General features: G+C 49.0%; 1 protein-coding gene across 5 annotated transcripts in view; it reads right to left on the reverse strand.

Annotated features, from left to right (window-relative positions):
- TOX2 (TOX high mobility group box family member 2) overlaps window positions 1-21,610 on the reverse strand; it is a 158,638-nt gene that overhangs the window by 96,247 nt on the left and 40,781 nt on the right. For all 5 annotated transcript variants that reach the window (XM_032263661.1, XM_032263662.1, XM_032263658.1 and 2 more), the window contains exon 2: window positions 2,870-2,935. In XM_032263661.1, the coding sequence (XP_032119552.1) occupies window positions 2,870-2,935 (66 nt within the window). The remainder of the gene's footprint in view (window positions 1-2,869; window positions 2,936-21,610) is intronic.

Raw genomic sequence — 21,610 nt, forward strand, 5'->3', positions numbered from 1 at the left:
ACTGGCTTTGACAAATAGAATGTGTTGGAAATAGATGTGTGTTTATTTCAAGCCTAGGCCTCAAGAAATCTTGCAACTTCTGCTCTTGCTGCTGTGGGAATCCTTCTCCTACCACGTGAACAACCTGGAGCTAGCCCGCTAGAGGCTGAGAGACCATGTGGAGCAGAGGCGAGCCTCCCATACCAACCAGCCCACGGCTGATCTGGCAGTGTATTGCTGCTGCTAAAGTGATCCTAGGCAAGGCCAGAACAACCGCCCAGCTGAATCCAGTCAAACTGCGGACTTACTGAATCATTAAGTAAATAAACATTTGTTGTTTTAAGCCACTAAGTTTTGAGGTGTTTGTTATGCAGCAAAAACTAATGGATACACTGTAAGAAATCTAGACTGCAATTGCAAAACTGGCTCACATTAAGATTGGTTCATGCCACTGGGTACATTTAATTAACCTCAGAGAATTTCGGTATCTTCTTCATAAAGTGCTAAGTTAGAGAGACCCTCTTGGTGACAGCATAAAAGATTTAGAAGGACCCTCAGGAAGTCCAACCACCTTGTTCCACTGTTAGAGACCCTGAAGTTCAGAGAAGAGCAGGCTACCATCACTCATTACACAAATATTTCCTGAGTGCTCTCAATGTTCCAGACACTATGCTCCACTGTAATACACAGCATTGGACAAGACAGACCAGATCCTTTCCCCATGGTGGTCACAGTTTAGGGAGGAAATCAGGCATTAAACCAAGTCATCACAAGATAAGTAGATGACCGCAGTGACAAACAGCATGAATTTAAAAGACCTGGTGCCATTTAATGAGAATCATGCAAAGGCGACCTAATGTGGAGGTCACAACGCGCTCCCTGAAGAAGTGATATCTAGGCTGAGGCAAGTCAGTGACAAGGCAAGGGAAGCTTGTGGAGCTCTGAGCATGAGCTTCACAAGTTCAAATGCCAGCTCTCGTGCTCCCTGGCTGAGTCACCTTGATTGAATCAGCCAACATTCTTGATCTTCAGTTGCCTCATCTATAAAATGAACTGAACAATAATGTCTACTCATACTCAAGGCTGTTGTGATGATTAGCTGAAATAAACATTGACAAAAAGGCTTTGCAAGCTGCAAAGTATTTGGGAAATTGTTGAGGATATGACTGTTAATGGTTTGGGGAGGGAGACATTTGTTTGTATCAAGTCTTCTCTCCAAAGGGTGGGGCTCCCCTCTGCCCAGGTCTGGAGCAGACACAGAGTCCCACTGAGTCCCACTTTCCCTTCTTGGTGGAAGGACATTGCCAATGCTTTCTAGTAGGTTCCAGAACAGAATTCACCATAATATAGTTCTGAAAACCAGGGCTCAATATATTACCAAAATACTATCCAAACATTGTGAAAAGGCTCAGATGAGATGTCAGGGCTAACTCTGGTCTGCTGAGATGACCACATTTCAATTGATTATGTACAATTAAATGACATCAGTGGACTCTTCCAAAATAACCACTTCTGGGACCTGGAGTCTTGTTCGCCAGTTGTGCACGTTGGTGCATGTCAATGCAATATAAAGACAGTTTTGCAGCAGCAGCATGATGCTTACTCGGGGACAGGCCAGAGCGGGGCATGGTATGGTGTCCCCAGCAGCAGGAGCAATCCTGCAGCAGAGCTTCCACACCCCACCGAAACTGCAGAGTCTTTCTCACTAGTAGTTCTCCCTAGGGTCATAGGCCCATGTCTTACTCATCTATGGCCTCCATGGGACCTGTCACAGAATAGTGGACATAAATATTTATGAGTTAATGGGCTTCTATTGCCCCAGCTGGAAAATATGTGCCCAGCCTGATGGCTGAGGGATCACTCAACTTGGACTGCCATAGTCCCCCAGTGGTAGAGACAGAGGGTAGAGGTCAGCTCCAGGGCCAGAGTTGCCCTCCAGCTTCCCAAGTTTCTCAGTGGCTATAACCCTCCAATCAGTGTCCTGAGCTGGTCCCTCCCACCCAGCAAGCACCATCGCCTAGGAAACCATCCTCCACGATGCCTGAGAACACTCCCTGGTATCACATTCTGTAGTGACTCCCGGGGGCATCACATGCTGCAGGGATGACCTTCCCCAGGGTCCTGCCCTGCAGGGAGGACCGTCCCTGGAGTGCCAGCCTGCAGTGAGGCCCCACCCTGGCATCACATTCTGCAGGGTGACCCTCCCTGGACCTGCATCGAGGACCCTCTGTGGCATAAGAGTCTATAGTGAGGATGCTCCCAGCTGAGAGAAACATTAATTTTCAAAGACCAGGCTCTCAGTGGAAAATCTGATTTCAACTGGCATCTCTGACCCCCAAAGGGCCGGGATAGGGTTGGGACAGGCTTGCAGGAATAACTCTGCTTCCTTTGCCTCTGGCAAGGCCCTCACAGGAAGCCTCTGCTCCCCTCCCTTGTGCCCTGTCCACAACCCTCCCCTATGGCCTTCAACAACTCCCAGCAGGCAGGGGCACAGTGCATGCCTATGCATGGGCATGTGTGCATCCAAATCAGAACATGTGCCCATGGGTGCTGTGCAGTGGCAAGAGGCGCGGAGCAGCAAGCACCTCACCTCCCTCCTGCTGCAAAGCTCCCCCAAGCATGGGGAGTGTGGGTAAAACATTTCAAGTTTCATCAGGTTCCCAGTCCATTTAAAGCCAACAGTAGCCAGGTAGTTGATTTACAGACAACACGATAGTCCCACTTTGACTGTGCCTTTTAAGGAGACTCAATTGCTATACTTGATCATTCATAGAGGGGACAGTAGTGGGTTGTGCTGGCCCCACTCTGCACCCCCCACCTCCACCCAGGAACAGCTTGGCTCCAGCCAGCCCAGAGCTTAGACCCCCATTCGGGGGGACGGGGCACCCACCTGGCTGGTTGACAGGAGCTCTGGGTTTCCGTCACTCATCCCCACGTAGGCACTGTCACCATCAAGCTAGAACAGAGAGAGAGGGAGAAGCAGCTCTGATTAAAATACTCTCAGGAAGGCACCAGGAGGGGCAGCCAGAGGAGGCCGGGGGCTGAATGCAGGGATCTGTGGGGGCTACAGAAGCCAAATCAGAGCCCAAGATGCCCAAGGCTCCATTTCAGCAGGGCTCCCTCTAGGGTGGAAGGAGCAGCCCCTATTCCATGGCCCTCAAGTGCTCAGGTTCACGCTGTTAAACACACTTAAAATGAATATAGGAAAATCTTTCTGCCCTCTATACCTTGTACATAGACACAGCAGGCTGCCTTGTCAGGCGCTGAGCTGCCCATCCTTGGAAGTATGCAAACACCTCCCTTGACCAAAATGATATCAGGTGACCAGCTAAAGCTGGAATCCCACATGCTGGGGGAGGCCAAGAACACCAGAGCCTTGGGATCAAGACAGCCTGCCCCAGACATGCCCTCTGAGTCTGCCATCCTGAGTGGTTTTGCCCCATCACCTATGCCACCCAGCCGCTAGGGCCATGCCTGGCCACAGGCAGTGAGGACTGGTAAAGACATGTACAGGAACTACATCCCATGTGCAGAGAAGCTGCCAAGTCTGGACTCAGGAAGAGTTCCCTTCAAATCGGCCTAAAAATTCAGGAGCAGGTGCAGGGAAGAGATGTGGGCTCTGGGACCCCTGCCTCCCTCTTTGCCCTGAAGTATGATCTCAAGCTGGTATCTCAACCTCTGAGATTCTTCATCTGTTAAATGAGAATGATGCCTGTAGGCCCCTCTTCATAGGATGTTGCACGGTAGGGCACTTAACTCAACATATTACCATGGAGGGCACTTAATTCGTTAGTTCCCTTCTCTTGAGCTAGGTGTCTTAGATAGGGTTCCCTAGAAGCAGAGCCTGAGGCAAGGGTTCAGATGCATGTGGTAATTAAGGAAGTACTTCTTGGGAATAACCTGTAAGCTTGGGAGGCAAGCTGGACAGGAGTGGATGCAGCTAAGCAAGGATGTGGTCTTGGCTGAAGACTTCCCTCAGCCTCTTCCAGTGGGGAGCTCTGGGGCATGAATTGTACTGCAGTTTTAGTTCCAACACGAAGCAAAGAGAGGCTGCTGTAGCCCAGGTTAGGAAGTCACTGGCCATGGGCTACCCTTAGGGGACATGGGGAGGCATAACCTTCTGAGCAAGGGGTCCCCAATTGTCCAAGGACGATTCCTCAGGGAACTGTACTGGTTGTGAGCCATGTGCAGCCAGCCCATGCTCAAGGCAGACGGGAGACGTCTGCGCGGGTCAGTAAAGGGTTCTGGGCGGGGCACCAATAGCAAACAGCCATTCATTTTCATTGAACCATTTCTGTGTTCAGATATATTCACACAGCTCAAAATTGCAAGAATACAAAAAGCAACGCTACCCCACATCCAGCCATCCGCTGTCCTTCTCCAGAGGCAATGTCTACCAGCTTTTTATATCCTTTCAAAGACCGTCTACATACACACATTTTGGAGTCATTTGTTCTATTCAGGACAGCATGCTGTACCGTTCTGCACTTTCTTTTTCTCTTAGCAACACATCTTAGAAAATGTTTTCTATCGGAACATAATTCTTTCTTCTGTACCCAGGATTCCACGGTATGGATATAACACATATATTTAGCTGAGCACATGGGTAGTTGCATCGTTGCTGGTCTTTTGCTATCCCGATATTGCTCCCATAAATATTTCTGTGCATCTGTCGTTGAGCATGGGTGTGAGTTTATCTATAGGATTTATGTGTATAATTGCTGGGTCCAACTGTATATACATTTGAAATTTAGACCGACATCACCCAGGGCCCTCACAGAGGCCGTAGAAATCCACACGCCGCAACCATGTGAATGTCAGTTTACCCAGCCCCTTTCACTCAGAGAAGCTTTGCCTGACAACTGGCTCAGACGCCAGTCCCCAGCCCTTGTGGGCTGAGAGCCCGCCACCCTTTCTACCAGCATTCCTGATGCCCTCTTTCTTCCATAGCCACTGTTACCTTCTAGCATTCTCTACATTTACTATATTCATTGCTTACAGTTAGAGTCCTCCTACTAAAATGGAGGCTCCCAGGAACCAGGGACCTTCGTCTATCTGTACCTTGATGCCTCCTAAGCTCCTAGAACAGTGCGTGGCACAGAGAAGGTACTCAATACATGTTTGCGAAATAAGTAAATAAAGCAGCCACTACCACGTTCAGATTGCCTCGGACCAGGCCTATCTTCCCATCTAGGCAGTTGGGTTGATCGTTGCACCAAAGAGCTTCGCCAGAACAGGGACAGGGAGAGTCCCTCAGTGACTGCTGGATGATTAAAAGACCAGGCTATTCCATGCCTAGACTTTGGGCACTGACCCCAAATGCAGGACTCCATCTACCACACTGCATCCAGAGCTCATGCTGCAAGACCCTGCTCAGAGGCTGCCTCCTCCAGGAGGCCTGCCATGCTCTCATCTCCTCTGGCTGTTCCTCTTACAGAATAGATTATCTCCACATTTATCATCTGTCCCAGAGTGGGAGCAACATGGAGGCTGGAACTGTGTCCTGGTCATCTCCAAATCTCCCAGAGCCTGGCAGAGGCTGACATTAGGGATGGGGCTATAAATTGGGCACGGTAGGGGAGCTTTCAGCAAAAGCTCCTGGCTACTTGACTCGATGTGTGACCATCGTCATTGGTTATTTTGACAAAAGTAAAACTTTTAATAAACCACACATAACTTTTTTTTTTTTTCTTTTTTTGAGACAGAGTTTCGCTCTTGTTACCCAGGCTGGAATGCAATGGCACAATCTCGGCTCACCGCAACCTCCACCTCCTGGGTTGAAGCAATTCTCCTGCCTCAGCCTCCCGAGTAGCTGGGACTACAGGCATGCGCCACTATGCCCAGCTAATTTTTGTATTTTTAGTAGAGACAGGGTTTCACCATGTTGACCAGGATGGTCTCGATCTCTTGACCTCGTGATCCACCCGCCTCGGCCTCCCAAAGTGCTGGGATTATAGGCATGAGCCACCACACCCGGCCATGTAACTTTTAAGTAGACCCGAATAGAAAGAATAATTGGAAATGGATGAACATCAAGTTTAATGAAGTGTTTGAAACAATTTATAAAGCAATAGTAATCGAACAGTATGGTATAGGAACATGCGTAAGAAACACATGGAAAGATGTCCAAAAAACCTTTGAATGGTCACCATTTATCAAATGCTGGTGAGAACAGAGCCACCACAAGGCCCCGGCCGCCATCTGCTTCATTCCCTGATATGTGCAGTAGGCAACCAATAAATATTTGGTGACTGAATATTCCTGGCACTGAGCAAAATGCTTTACATAAAAGACCTCATTTAATCCTCACAATGACCCAATGAAGAAAGTATCCTTTTCCCTGCTAAGACCAAGGAAACCGGTGGAGAGCGGGTAAGCAGGGGTCCAAGATCACACAGCTGGGGAGAGATGGGATTTAGAAGTCCCTTGTTGGATTGCTTCTGCTTGGTCTGCCCCACTAGCTGCAAGTGCATTCATAGCAGGGACCAGTGCTTTTCTAGATCCTACTGTATCAGCAATAGTCTGCCTGGGGCCTGCGTGTAACAGGCGCTTGGTAAGTGTGTTAGAGATTCAGGAGAAAGAGGAATTATCCACAGAGAGCAGTGGGAATGGCGCTGGAGAGGTAGGGCAAGGGGGCCTGGTCTCCAATACGAGTATGTTAGGGGCAGACGAGGGGGAGGGCAGTGGGGTCCCATGAGGTCATCAGAGACTGTCTTATTCATTCACTCCTTTATTCAACCAGTGTCTAAGAAAGAGCTGCCACGTGCTGGAGTAAAGCTTGCTTCTGGCTTTCAAAGGGCACTTGAGAAGTTGGCAGAGGTTCCCGAGGCAGGGTCTGGGTCCCCTCGGTTCAGTTACCCCTGGGCACCTTGCATGGTGCCCTGGAGCCTGCTGGGCTCAGGACCAGCTGCCAAGCAGCCATGAGCAGAGGCCCTGAGGAGGCGAGGAGGCCTGTTCTCTGCCCACCTCTGCCAGGGTTCCACCACACTGGAACCATTGGAGGGAACAGAGGAGTAGTTGGGGGACACTGAGGGTTCTAAGGCTCCCCCTGGCTCAGCTGCTGGGGCTCTGGGGCCTGGGGCTTATCCCCTCAGTCCCTACTCATTTGGGACCCTTTCTGGATAGATGAACTTGGAAGCCAAGGGGAGAGGTCACAAAGTCACCTCTGCCCTCAGACACAGCAGGGCTATCTCCTCCACATGTGCACAGACAAGATCAAAAACACCCACATCTACACCCACTGCAGTGCATACACTGAGTGTGAACAAAGGCATATGATGCACACCATGTGCACAGCGTGGGCAGCACACACATACACCACAAGCCCACATTTGTGTGGACCCATGTCATATAAGCACAGCCTTCAACACGGAAGCGTTCAACTCACCCATGTACCACGTCCATGGATAACACAAACCAATGCACACACAGCACAAGCGTGAGTGTGCACATATCACAGACCCTTCTACAACTGGGTACACAATAACCCCAGCAGGCGCACAGAAGAAAGCAGGGTGTGTACATATGTGTATAAATATGCCGTGCATCTGCAGCCACTTAAATGTAACTCACATCGATGTGAACACAAACACTGCGTGTGCATAGAAAGACATACGAAGCAAAGATGCACATGAACTTAAATTCAACGCATATTTCACAATTTATCAGTTTCTTAGTCAAAAGTCTTTTTTCACACCACACAGCCTCCCCTATCCTTTAAAATGTGAGAAAAAAAACGTAGGGAGAAACAACAGCTTAAGAATTTCCATGAACGCCAGGAGAACATCCTCTTACCAGTGACTGGAATAGATTAATTTTCCCCATTTCATATTCTAATTATAATTCCTTTTCCCATTGCCATCTTCAGTCCTCATTACAGCTGGAAGATTGTTCTGCAAAAGCCAGGCCTTCATCTTCTCTTCCCAAGAGTTTTGTCATGGAAATGAGTTTTGGAATCTGAAAGAACCCACATTTTTGCAAATATCGAATGTGTAGGGATAACCCTTTCATGACGGCCACCAGAGACACAGCTTACAGGGGCTTCTAAGGAGTCTATCTCTCCCCTACCTCTCCTTTCCCTGTGTGGTCCCCTCAGGGAAAAGAGTTCCTAGGCCCCTATTCCAACAGCCGCCCCACAACCTAAGCTACACCATGTTCCCCCAAAGGATTTTTTTTTTTTTCAGGAAACTTAGCAAATCGGCAGCCAATGCGAAGAGCTCTGATCTCAGAGAGTCAGATCCCAGGTCCATCTGTGCCTCCTTGGGCAAACTGCTGAACTGCTTTAAGCCTCAGTTTTCTCATTCTTATGACCACAGAGTTACTGATTCATGACAGGTATAAATAAAATATTTGTGGGGTGAACAGATGTGATAAGTGGGTAGATGAATGGACGGAAAGGAGGAATGATGTAAAGGACGGGATGGATGGACAGATGGGTGGATGAATGGATGGGTGGATAAATGACGGATAGATGAGTGATGGAGAGATGGGTGATGGATGAGTGGTAGATAGATGGGTGATAGGTGATAGATGATCGGTGAATTAACAGACAGGTGAGGGATTGTACAAATTAACACTGTCCAACAGAAATATAATAAAAGTTACAAATGTGACCCACATATATAATTTTACATTTTCTAGTAGCTACAGATTTTTTATGGAGTACGTGAGCTGTTTCAACACCGGCATGCAATGTTGCCATGTGTAATAATCACATAATGGAGAATGGGGTATCCATCCCCTCAAGCATTGATTCCTTGTGTTACCGACAATTCGCTTATACTCTTTTCGTTATTTTTAAGTGTAGTAGCCACAGTTCTAAAATATTAACAATAAAATTAATTTTAATGATATATTTTAACTCAAAATATTCATACCATGATTTCAACATGTAATATAAAATGATTATTAATGAATGGTTTATTAATGAGATGGAGGAATGGAGGGAGGGGTGAACAGATGTGTGGATGGGATGGCTGGGATGAGAGGCAGCAGTGGATACATGGACGGATGAAATGGGATGGCTGTGTGTGAACAAACAAGTGCATGGGAAGGGTATTGAGATGGTGGATGAGATGAACAGATGGGTGGGAGGGTGCTGGGGACGCATGGATAAGTGCCTGGATGTGTGGGTTCCTAGGTGGGTCCAATGGGTTGAGTGGACAGGCGGGCAGACATGTGGGTCTGGCATTTCCTTGTCACTCGATTCACACTTTCTCTGGACAATGTCACGGCTACTCATGGTTGCAACATCACCCATTCTCAAATCCTCATCTTCAGCCAAATCACCTCCAGATTCTAAGATATAGTTTTCTCCCCGGCTGTCTCCCCCATTTGCCCATAAGCACCTCAAATTCAACACCTCTAAGCACGGAACTCATAACATGTACATGAACTTGCTGTTTCTCCAGCACTCCCTGTCATAACAGAAACGGTCACCTTCCACACAGTCTCACAGTCAGTACCCCTGGGGTGACTCTGGTCTCCCCACCAGCTACATCCCTCTGATTCAATCACGTGCAACAGCCTATTGCTCAGCCTCCCTAAGAGTACACTGAGTGTGAACACAAAGGTATACGATGCATGCAGTATGCACAGCGTGGGGGCACACACAGGCACCACAAACCCATGCTAGTGTGGACACACATCCCACAATCCACCTTACACCTTGGCTATCACTAGCGATCTCTGGGCAACCACTTTACTCCTCAGATCCAAACCCTGCAGTGACTCCACGACACTTAGCCTGTATCCAGGACCCTCCATGACAGCCCTGAGTCTCAGCTCCTGTGGGGTCCTCAGCATAAAGGGAGTCTCCAGTACCCCCATTTTTTTTTTTTGAGATGGAGTTTTGCTCTGTCATCCCGGCTGGAGTGAAGTGGCATGATCTCGGTTCACTGCAGCCTCCACCTCCCAGTTTCAAGCAATTCTCCTGCCTCAGCCTCCTGAGTAGCTGGGATTACAGGCGTGCACCACCACACCTGGCTAATTTCATATTTTTAGTAGAGATAGGGTTTCACATGTTGGCCAGGCTGGTCTCGAACTCCTGCTCTCGAGTGATCCACCTGCCTCGGCCTCCCAAAGTGCTGGGCTTACAGGCGTGAGCCACTGTGCTCAGCAAGTGCCCCTACTCTTACACATCGATCCAGCACCAGCCTGGAGCACTCTCCCTTTCTCTATCTACTGAAATCCACCTCTTCTAGGCCTTTATTTCTGGCTACAACCCCAACCTTAACTGGCTTTTATAAACCCATATTCTTGGACCTAACCAAAAGCTTTCATCTAAAATCAACTTTGGACTTCATTCAACTCCTACGTGCAGTATAACATACTGGGTGACAGCACTGATCTGGCTACTGATTCCACTACTTACGAGCTCAGTGACCTTGGCTTTAACTTCACTCTGCCTCCGTTTCCTCAACTACAAAACAACAATTATGGCAACTACATTCCTACCTCATAAGGTTCTTGGTATCTGCTATCAGATATCAGCTATGAGTTAACATTATTAGGCATTATGTTACAGATATTAACAATTTTTGACAGGTGCTTAATAAATGTTACCTATTATCATTGTTATATATCAACTCCTATCCCCTTATCAGCCCCCATCTCCCTCAGTCTAGCAGACGACCTTGTCTCCTCCATCACTGAAGAATTGAGGCCATCAGATACTCCCTCAATTCTCCCAAGCTTCCCTACGTTATTTATATCATGCTCATCATGCTCATCTCAACTTCCTTTCCTTTAGTCTGAAAGAGTGTCTCCCTCCTGCTCAAGGTCAGCCTCTTCACCTTGACCTTGTCCCCTCCCATGTCTTCCGCCCATTCGCTCCCACTCTTGGTCCTGGGTCTAAGATCTCACTCAAACATGCTCAGGCAAAAAGAGAGCAGGCAGTGCCTTTGTTGTATCATGCTCTGGGCACCTATCATGTGCTGAGGAATATGCTCCCAGCCACTGGGGATCTCCAAGTGAATTGTGCCACTGCCCCTTGGGAAACCTACACAAATAGATCATCACAAAGGCACTGAAAAGAGATCAAAGCAAAATGACTTGGAGGCAACAGTCACTGTTCATTGAACGATGTCTTGTGAATGCTTGCTGTGTGCCAGACAGCATGCTGGGTACCAGGTGTGCCAGAATGACGACACAGCCCCTGACTTCCTCTAGTCCTTGGGAGAAGATGACAGCTACAGAGGGAGAACAAAACCTTCCTAGTCCCCAAATCTACAAAGGAAAAGACATTCTTTGACCTCAGTCCCAAGCTGCAAACAATTAACCCCCAAACCAGCTTAAAGCTCATCTTCATTGGTCATGGAGAGCTTTACAGCCCACCTCTGAAAGTCAAACAATCAATAACAGTCTTATTCCCAATAGCCACGTGTTCACCACAGAGACAGCCAGCCAATCTCAGAACCTCCTGCTCTGAAAGTTCTCCTATCCCAGAACTCTATGCTTCCCCGATCTCTCCAAAGATCAGCTATTGCTTGATTTGGGGAGACTACCTTTGCAAAGTTTGTCAATGAATTCAGCTTCTTGCTTCCGATATTGAATGATGCCCTCTTCTTTGACATATGTGACAAGGGCCAGGATAAGGTTGGCCAAGTGGAGCAGAAGCAAGGCAGAGGGTCTTTCAAGAGAAGCATCCGGAAAAAGTGACTTGGAGGCTCCATGATGTAGGAAGCCCAGGAGGTGACCCAGCAAGGAGCAGGGAATATGACATCCAAAGCTGCTGTGAGCACTGGCCAAAGAGCACCTACTGTATACCAGCCCTTGACCCAGAGCTGTGCCCAGCCATCTCATTGGAACCCCCTAGAAATCCCAAGGCTGCCATGAGCAGCCCCACTGTTGCAATGAGCAAGGTGAGGCTCAGAGTGGTCGAGAGCCTGCCCAAAGCCACCCAGGAAGTCCAAACTTGGCCTTGACCCCAGGTACCAAAGCAGTGGTTGTTCTGTAGAAGCTGTTGCTCCCCCAGTCTACACAGAGACATAGATCAAAGAGCAGGGATGCACAGCCCTCAGCCTAGTCAGTCGCAAGCACTGAGAGATGCGTCTCACCAAGATCTAAAGAGGAAACAATCAAAGCAGCATACACTGCTCCCACCTGCCCCCACATCGGGCTGTGAGAATGCTCATTCTGCACAGATAAGACACGTCTCTGAAGAGAGAGGCAGCTGCAACCTAGGTCCTGCCGAGAGTGCGGTTTTACGTGGAAGTGTCACGGGGAAAATACACATGGGGGTCAGGAAGATGCTGGGGGAGGGGTCCAGGCAGAGAGGCCAGTACAGATGGAAGAGGAACAGGGATACAGCATGGCTTGGGAAGCCTCAGTCTCAGCCTGACCTGGGCCCTGTACATGAACTCCAGGCCCATCACCACTTGGAGAAACAAGATAGCACAGTGGATACAAACACAGGCCCTGGTCCGGGTGCCAGGGTTCAAATCCTGGGCTTGTTGCTTTCAAGCTGTTGGGTTTTTTTTTAAAAACTACATTACCGTGTCTCAGTTTTCTCATCTGGAAAATGGGTATGACTGTCATTTGGATTACATAAATTAACATACGGAAAGTGCTTAGAACATTGCCTATCTAGAGAAGGCACTCAATCACTGTTAGCTAGTTCTTATTTTATTATTGAATCCTCATAAGAAAGCTGCCAGTTGCTGTAACTACCTCTCTTCTGTAGATGAAGAAACTGAGTGGGGCTTTGTGTGAATCTCTAAGGTCTTCATCACGGAGAAGACCCTTGATGCCTGTGCCCACTGTATGTAATTTGAAATACAATTTGCAAATTAAAGTCATTGTAAGAAAGTCCAACTGTGAGGGCCAATTTTTCCCAACAATGACTTTCATGCTTTGTTCCCAAAATAGCAGATATTAATCTTTCTGCAAAAATGTTTTTCTCCTGATTGGTGCGTCTGCTTTGCCAGGCACAATGCACATTTGTATTCTGCCTGGTGATAAATCCAGATAAAATCCTCCCCTACACTGGAGGCCCAGAAAGTGTCGGGGATCTGCCTAAGGCCACACAGCCAGGACATGCCGGAGCTTGGTCTCAAGTCCAGGCTGCTGGTTCCCAAGAGTACGCCCTGGCTTCCCACTCCCACTGCGTCCAAGCCACGTGAACCAGAGAAGGTGACCTCATGATTATGGACCTGGGGCCTTAAGTATCAGAGGCAGGGCCAACGCCTTGGGCATAGCCTGCCACAGGAGCTGGGAGTGTGCCTTGTAAGTGAGCCCAGTGCGGTGGGCCCCTGCAGGACCCTTGTCCCCACCACCAACAACCGTTGGCTCGGATGGCGCCACCTGCTTCAGTCAATGAAAGACATCGAAGTGTATATGTGCCACATTTTCTCTATCCAGTCTGTCTTTGATGGGCATTTGGGTTGGTTCCAAGTCTTTGCTATTGTGAACAGTGCTCCAAGAAACATACGTGTGCATATGTCTTTATGGTTGAATGTTTTATAATCCTTTGGCTATATACCCAGTAATGGGATTGCTGGGTCAAATGATATTTCTAGTTCTAGATCTACGTGGCACCTATACACCATGGAATACTATGCAGCCATAAAAAAGGATGAGTTCATGTCCTTTGCAGGGACATGGATGAAGCTGGAAACCATCATTCTCAGCAAACTGACACAAGAACAGAAAACCAAACACCGCATGTTCTCATTCATAAGTGGGTGTTGAACAATGAGAACACATGGACACAGGGAGGGGAACATTACACACCAGGGCCTGTTGGGGGGTGGGGGGGCTAGGAGAGAGATAGCAGGGGGGGGGGGGATTAGGAGATAACATTAGGAGAAATACCTAATGTAGATGATGGGGGGATAGATGCAGCAAGCCACCATGGCACGTGTATCACTACGTAACAAAACTGCACATTCTGCCCATGTACCCCAGAATTTAAAGTATAATCGTGGGGGAAAAAAAAGACAGACATGGAGGGGTAGGGTGAAAATGGCAGTAGTCACTACAGCACTGCAGATGAGGGCTGCCAGGCACCCGGACCCCTCTGGGAGGTGGGAATCACTGCCCCCTCCCTCTTGGCTCTGACTGTGCTCCTTCTAGACCGGCGCCATCCAGAATGACGGCCGCTCACCACACGTGGCTTCTGAGCACTTGAATCATGGCTAGTCCGAAATGAGATGTGGGTCAGTGTGAAGTCCACGCTGAATCTCAGACACTCAGAGCAGCAATGATGACGATGACAATGAAAAGGAGTGCAAAATACCTTGTCAGTAGTTTTATATTGATGACATGTTGGAATAATATTAATATTTTGGATATAGTGGGTTAACTAACATATTAACGTTCATGTCACCTGTTTCTTTTCACTTTTTTTGAATGTGGCTATTAGAAAATTGAAAATCACATATGTGGCCTGCATTGTATTTCTACTGGGTAGTGCTGGTCTAGCCGCTGTCCTAGTCATTATCTGCTCCTAACCCAGAACCCCAGAGACAGAAGAGTTGACATCAGCAATAGCCAAATCCATTTCTCTGTGATAGATATGGGAGAAATGGGCTTTGCAGGGAGAGGGATATGTTGAAGGCAAGAGTCTGGTAACAAGGCATTCACTCATCCAACAAATGTTAACTGAGGCCCTACTGCGTGCTGCTCTGGGTACTGGGAAACAGCAGAGAACAAAACAGAGGGCCACATCCCAGACTAGGGCTCTGCCCTGAAGCCAGTTTGCAGGCTGGGGGTGAGCATGGTGATGACGCAGGAATCTCTCTTCTGGGATCCTGGGGACCCTGGCAGCTGGCCTCAGCACCAGTCCCTCAGCCCCTCACAGATGGCTGGATCACAGCTCTCATAGGCTGTAGGCAGAAACTCCAGCTCCATCATAAGGCAGATCTGCCCCCAGGACCACCAATTAGTCCCATCCCAGTATACTCACCAGCTGCAGCTGCCCAGAGGGCCTGGCCTGATGGGCAGGGCAGCCACCTGGCATAGCATGGCATGGAGGCCTGGCAGTCCTGTGTTTCTTCCTTCCCTGGTACTGCCAATGGCAACTCACACACCGTCTGCATTACCGCAGATTTATGGCAAAAATTATCCTCTCTCTCAGCTCCATTTAAAGCCATTTGGAGCTCTCTCCCATCCCCGATTATAAATCTAATTGCACATTCCAAACAGACAAGCGCTCATTAAGCTTTAATTATGCACATGTTGTTTTCAACAAACATTTTCATTTGGCGCTGTGAGGGGGAACGGTTCAAAGAGGGCTGCAGACACTGCCTGGGGCTGGAGGGAGCGGGGCTGGGAAGGGGGTCGAGGTGTGGTGAGATGAGGCCATCCAAGGGGCAGGGCCAGGGCCTCATCGGATTGGGCTCACAGCTTGGAGGCCTTTCCCTGGGCCCCTGCTGTGGGAGATGCCAACATGCATGCTCCCAGCTGGTCTCACCTGCATTCCCCAAGTCCCTGGAGTCTCATCAAAGCTGAGCCCAGAGACCCCTCCTGTGACAGAGCAGGGGGAAGAGAGGGACCCCCAGTTTCAGCTCAGAAGGATAAAACCCCCAACCAAGAGCCAGTTTCATCAGAGCCTGTGGGCTCGTCCCTGCGGCCACCCACCCGCCACAGTGCAGCCGGAGGCCTCTTCTTCAGCACCGTCTTCCCTTCCCTCATTCATTCACTCATTTATTCCTCAACCATGGACTGAGCATCAGCTGGCTCAGGCAGTGCAGGGGCCGTGGGGACCATGACAGGTAAGGACTCTGCGTGGCTCTTCCCAAGTCACTCTCCATCAGGTCCCATCCCCCCCACTGGGGAAAAGTTTTAATTCTTGGCCACAGCATTCACTTGGGCATCTGCCACCTGCCAGCCCAATGGTCCAGGCTGCATCACACCATCATGTGCCCATCCCCTCTTCTGCCCTTCCAAGCTCCCTGCCCAGACTATACTCTCCTGCACGCCTCGTCCAGGCCTCTGCAGCGGCTGTGTCTCCACCTGAAACTCCCTGCTTTCTCTCTTCCACACTATTCATGTCCATTCAACTCCCATGCTGTCCCCTCCCAGAAGCCACTGCTGATACCCACTCCCGGGCTGGTCTGGCCATCTCTCTGCCATGGAGGCACCCCGTAAAACATGTGACAGACCCTAATACATGCCACAACATCACAACAGCCACATGTCTGACTCCTACGACCAGCCTGTTCACCACATCCCGAAACACCATCACCTTCAAAGATTGAAAAGAAACGCATTGCTCACCATGTGTTCTTGATAAAAGGCCTTCCCCTTTCTAGGCTTCAGTTTCCTCATTTGTACCTGGAAGGGTTGAACAGGTGATGCTCTCTGGCCCCTGGGCCAGTCCATCAGTTTTAAGTTTCATGGTCTGCCCAGGAGCTAGGCCACCTTCTTCCCACCTAAAGAGGAGGAGGACCCTCCAGGAGCCATGGAGGTGACCAAGACACGCCGATGGTGCCCAAATGGTGCATACACAGAGGCTGGGAGACAGGGGTAGTGGAGAACCCAAGGCCACTCCTCAAAAAGCTTCCAAAAATACAACCAAGAGAAATCAGCATGTGCTTTAAAATGGCAATCAGATTCCGTTCAGCGTTCAGCGTCTGGATGGCCACCTGTTGTTTCAGAACAGGTTCCCTGGCACAGACTCTGAGGGTGAAATCTACAGCCAGGAAATGTACTGGGAAGTGCTATAGGGGAGTGGGGGAGCAGGACAGGCCAGAGGGACAAGCCAGGCTGTGATGCAGTCACAACGGAGGCCTCCGCCTGTCCTAAGGGGAGCTCTGGAGCTGGGATGGCCCAGCAGAGGTGCCCCAATTTGATCAGGGAGCTAAGCACCATGTATCCCCACACAGGCTGGCCATCACATCCAGGATGCCCAGGGGGTGAGGGTTGACGAACCTGGCCAAGGCAACAGCCGACACTCTTAAGCAGCTGACAGAGTGTGTGGCTGGATCCGAGGAGGGACCCCGGTGACACACGACAGCATCCACTACAGCTACGATCGTTTATTCATTAGAACAAACTCGTACAACGGTTACATCACACTGAGACAAGCCAGGCACTCTTAACTGAAAGACAAGCATCCACTCCTGTAATCCCAGGAGGTAAGTCACTGAGGCTCCCATTTTACGGATAAGGAGACCAAGGTCAAGGGAGGTTATGTAGCTTGCCCCAGGCCACACAGTTAGGAAGGGGTGGAGTGAGGATTCAAACCCAGGAAGTTCAACTCTAGAGCCTACATTCTAAGAGGAGGCTGTGCTGCTGCCGGGTCTTGCCCTGTTACCTCCCAAAACGTGGCGCTGCCCAGCTCCTGGCTCCCGGCTCTCCCCAGAGGCTGGGCTGCGGTCAGCAGCCTAGAGCCTCAGGTTACCCTGTGCTGCCAATATTTGTACTTGACAATTATCTATCATCCAAGCAGTTGGGAACAAGTCCCAAAACTGATTCTTGCCAAAGACAATTAACTAAAAACCGCATGAGCATACGTCGGGTGGCACTGCGGTGTGGGGGGAACGCGTGCGAGTGAGACAATGCGCAGCAGATGATGTGGAAGATATTTTCTCCCCAGCACTACAAAACAAGCCCTCAATCATGCCACAAAGGGCCTGTATTGTTGGAAGGGAAATATGTCAACCACAGCGTTCGATCGTGGAGCAGTTCAAAAAGAAGAAGAAAAGACATCTTTGAAATTGTAATTTGACCTAGAAAGGTTTTTCTAGGTCATCTGAACTTGGCACTTATGCCTCTAACCCCAAAACCTAACACAGACAAAGTGCCAGGTTCACTTCCTTCTGTCAGTACCAGATAACAGAGGAAATGGTATTTGTAAACACTGCTGATACATTTTTAAGTGCTGTCTCAACGACAGCCTTTGGACTGGGAGCTGGAAGAACGCTGCTGTAACACAGCTCTGGAGGCAGCCAGACCTAGGTTCAAGTCCAGGCTCTGCGCTTAGCTGCTGTGTGGCAGTGGGCAGGGATCTCAGCTCTCGTCCTCAGATTCCTCCCATGGAGAACGGGAATGGGACAGGCAGGGTTTTGCATGCTACCTAGCAGTGTGCAGAGAAAGGCTAGCTCCCCCTTTCATCCCAGCTGCCTTCCCAGGCAGAGAGCCACCCCTCTGTTCTTGACTAGTGAACCCCTCTGACCCAGATCTGGGCTCTCTCCTGGAGACCCAGGAGGGTGGTGGTGGGGCGGGGGGGGCTCTGTCCTAAGTAGGCCTTTTCTCTCCCAGAAAACAGAGAGAAAACTACACTCCAAGGCACACTCCAAGGCAGTTTATTTATCTTAAACTGAGTTTAAGATAAATAATAAGGCGTTGGGGCTGGGAGAGCTTTAACCCTCGCGCTTCTCAAAATCCCACTAGGGAAACCGAGGCCAGATACCCCGCAACCCCGCCCCCGTTAACTGCCACATTGCTGAGTCCCCTGAGCCTGAACCTCCAGAGGCAGCCAGATTTAGCTCAGTTACTGTCAAGGCCCAAGCATCCTGCCTGGCCCAAGCCCTGACCTCAGCGCCTACAATGTACCTGGACACATGCCAGGTACAAAGGGGCACTAGGGACCTAGAGCCAATTCCCAGGGAAGCTCAGATCCATGGGGAAAATGGGTGCCTGCATGGCAACACCCAGGGTGATAAAGCACTAAGGTGGAGAAAGACCAGGTGAGAGCAGTTGGTATGTGCCTGTCGCGAGTGAGCAAAGGCTAGGCAGCCGGGTGTGGGGAAATCTGGTGTGTGTGCTGGGGAAGGGGGAGGAGGGGTGTCTACAAGTCACTGAGGTGGGCTCCAGTACAGAATGGGAGAGAGAAAATCAACACCCACAAAAGAAAACAGGTGTGTGTTTAAAGCAATATTCTTAAAGGAAGAGTAACGGAAGGATGCCCAACCTGACCAGACAGTAAAACATTCCATGAAGCCACAATTAAAGCAGTAACAAAACAAGAATTTTAAATCAATGAAACAGAAGGGAAAAGTACAATGTTAGACCCAACCAGGCATGGAAACATAACAAGACTAAGGAGGGCATTTACTTTATGCAGGTAACATGCGATGTGCTTTACATACGATCTTCTGCTCAGTCTTTGCAGTGATCCTAGGAGGGAGATATCATCATCCTGTTTTACAGAGGAAAAAACAAGCTCAATTTAAGCGACGTGCTCATGGATCACACAGAGAGTGGCAAAGCCAAAACCGTAACTCCGCTAAAGCTCACACTAATAACAGCTACTCTATTTTGTCTCCCCTTTTGCAAACAAAGAGACAAGGCCCAATTATTTAATAAACAGAATGGGACAAGAGGGTTATCCTGTCCCCATTAGGAACATTGAACCAGATACCCACTGCAAGACATCCACCAAAATGCACTCCAAACGGATTAAAGAGTTAAGCATAAAAAGTCATGTTACAGGGAAACAATCAGAAAACAGAACAGAATGTTTATCAGATCTGTGGAGGCAGGATAACGTCCTCAGCCCTCGAAGCAATCACAGAGGAAGAGAGATTGACAGATTCAAATATATATGCATTAATATCTTCTGTGGAAGAAAACATAATAAAATCAAAATGAAAAGGACATCAGGCTAAGAAAATATCAGCACCAACTATAAGACAGTTAATATATACAAGGTAGAAATAGCTCAGTCAAATTAAACAGAAAGCAAGATGCCGACAGACAAAAAGACATGGGATTCAAACAAAAGTCACACAAGAGGCGGTATCTTAAGAAACAAATATGGAAGGGAAAAAAGGGACACCCGATTTAATGGCAAGTAGGGAAATGCACATGAAACAAACTTACTGCAATGCAACTGGGACATTTCACACCACTGCTGACATGGGAAATGGGTTCCAGCTTAATGAAAGACAATATGGCAGCCACTCAGCCAGCGGCAGGGGACAAGGACCTTGGGGCTTAAAACAGTCTGGCTTAAAACGGCCTTTTACTCTGAGTGCTGGGGATGGTATAGTGATAAACAGGACACATAGTCTTTTTTTTTTTTTTTTTGGAGACATATCCTTACTCTTACCCAGGCTGGGATCTCAGCTCACTGCAACCTGTGCCTCCAGGGTTCAAGCAATTCTCCTGCCTCAGCCTCCCAAGTAGCTGGAATTCCAGGCGTGCATCACCACGCCCAGCTAATTTTTGTATTTTTAGTAGAGACCGGGGTTTCATCATGTTGGCCAGGCTGGTCTCGAACTCCTGACCTCCCGTAATCCGCCACCTCAGCCTCCCAAAGTGCTGGGATTGATTACAGGCATGAGCCACTGCACCCGGTGGGCACACAATCTTTGTCCTGGAGCTCATGGTCTAGTGAAGGGGACAGGACAAGAAATCAGGACATGGGTGGGTGATAAGTAGAAAGGAAGCCAGGTTCGTGGGGCCTACACAGGGCCTTGTAAAAAGACTTCAAGGAAGAGGTGGCTTCTAGGTCGATCTACCCACAGCATGCACAGAGCCAGCCAGGCGAGGGCAGAGGCCAGTGGGGACAGCATTCACCAAGGGGAGGGAAGGGCCCACTCATGGAGTAGGAAGGCGGTACGAAATAAGATAGACAGGCAAGCAGGGCCTTATCACAACGGAGCTTCAGGGCCACACTGGAGAGGTGAGACTGAAACCTTGAACGGGAGCTGCCTTCAGAAACTGGCCTCTGGCTTCTGGGTGGAGAATGGGGTGCAGGTGCTAAGATGGAGAAACAGGAGTCTGAGCAGGACTTGGGCAGGGCAGAAACACTGGCTAAAACAATAATAAGTAAAACGGCATGGCAGAGATTCAAAAATGGAAATTCATACCAATGGCTAGAATGAGAGGCAGGTTTGGAGCCAGAATAAAATCACAACAGCCCCAGTGTGTTGTGTAGAATACGGCCTTGAGAGCGTCAGAGATTAGCAAAAATTGCCAAGGGCAAGGGATCACCCAGGAGTCAGAAAGGGGGTGACTCATGCAGTTCGAAAACCCTAATTTCCTCTCCTTGGTCACACACTTCCTTCTGATTTCTTTCTTCTGATGATTCATTAAAAAAAAATTCTCCTTTTAAATTCACATCAGAAACATGTGAGTACCTGGACTCACCCTGCCCCGAGATTTGACCTCTGCCCCTGAACCAGCAAAACCTAATTTAACCCCAGGTGGCTACCAATACGCTGGCTGCCGAGAAACCAGAAGCCAGCCAAGTGGAAACAAGAGGTTTCCAGCTCTGCGATGGCTGCCAGAGGCCCCCACGGGCCGTCCTGTGCCCCAGGAGGGTTTTCAGCAGCAGCTCACATACACAGACCCACAGCTCTCAGCCAGAACTCGTTCTGTTTCAGAATCTGTTCGAATTTCAGAAAAGTAATAAAGTGCAAATTCTGCAAATTCTGCCATTGCTTCAGTGGAGCCTCAGGCAGCACCTGCAGTGGAACATATGAATATTCACACAAGTCGGGTAAGTACAGATTACAAAGAGCCTCATGTCAGCTCAGGTCAGATTGTGGGGCCAAACAAGTTTGCAGCATATTGACAAAACAACTTTTCATTGCGGGGCTTTTTGGATTGCAGATAAGGCAGTTTCAAGCTGAATCAAGCACCAGGACTCATGTGCGAGGAGACTGTCCCTCTGCATGCCCATTTTACAGAGGAGGAAACTGAGGCTCAGAAAGTTAAAGGAAACTGATCAGTCTCATAG

Source organism: Sapajus apella, unplaced genomic scaffold, assembly GCF_009761245.1.
Source record: "Sapajus apella isolate SASKATOON/1434 unplaced genomic scaffold, GSC_monkey_1.0 scaffold137, whole genome shotgun sequence".
Taxonomy (NCBI): Eukaryota; Metazoa; Chordata; class Mammalia; order Primates; family Cebidae; genus Sapajus; species Sapajus apella.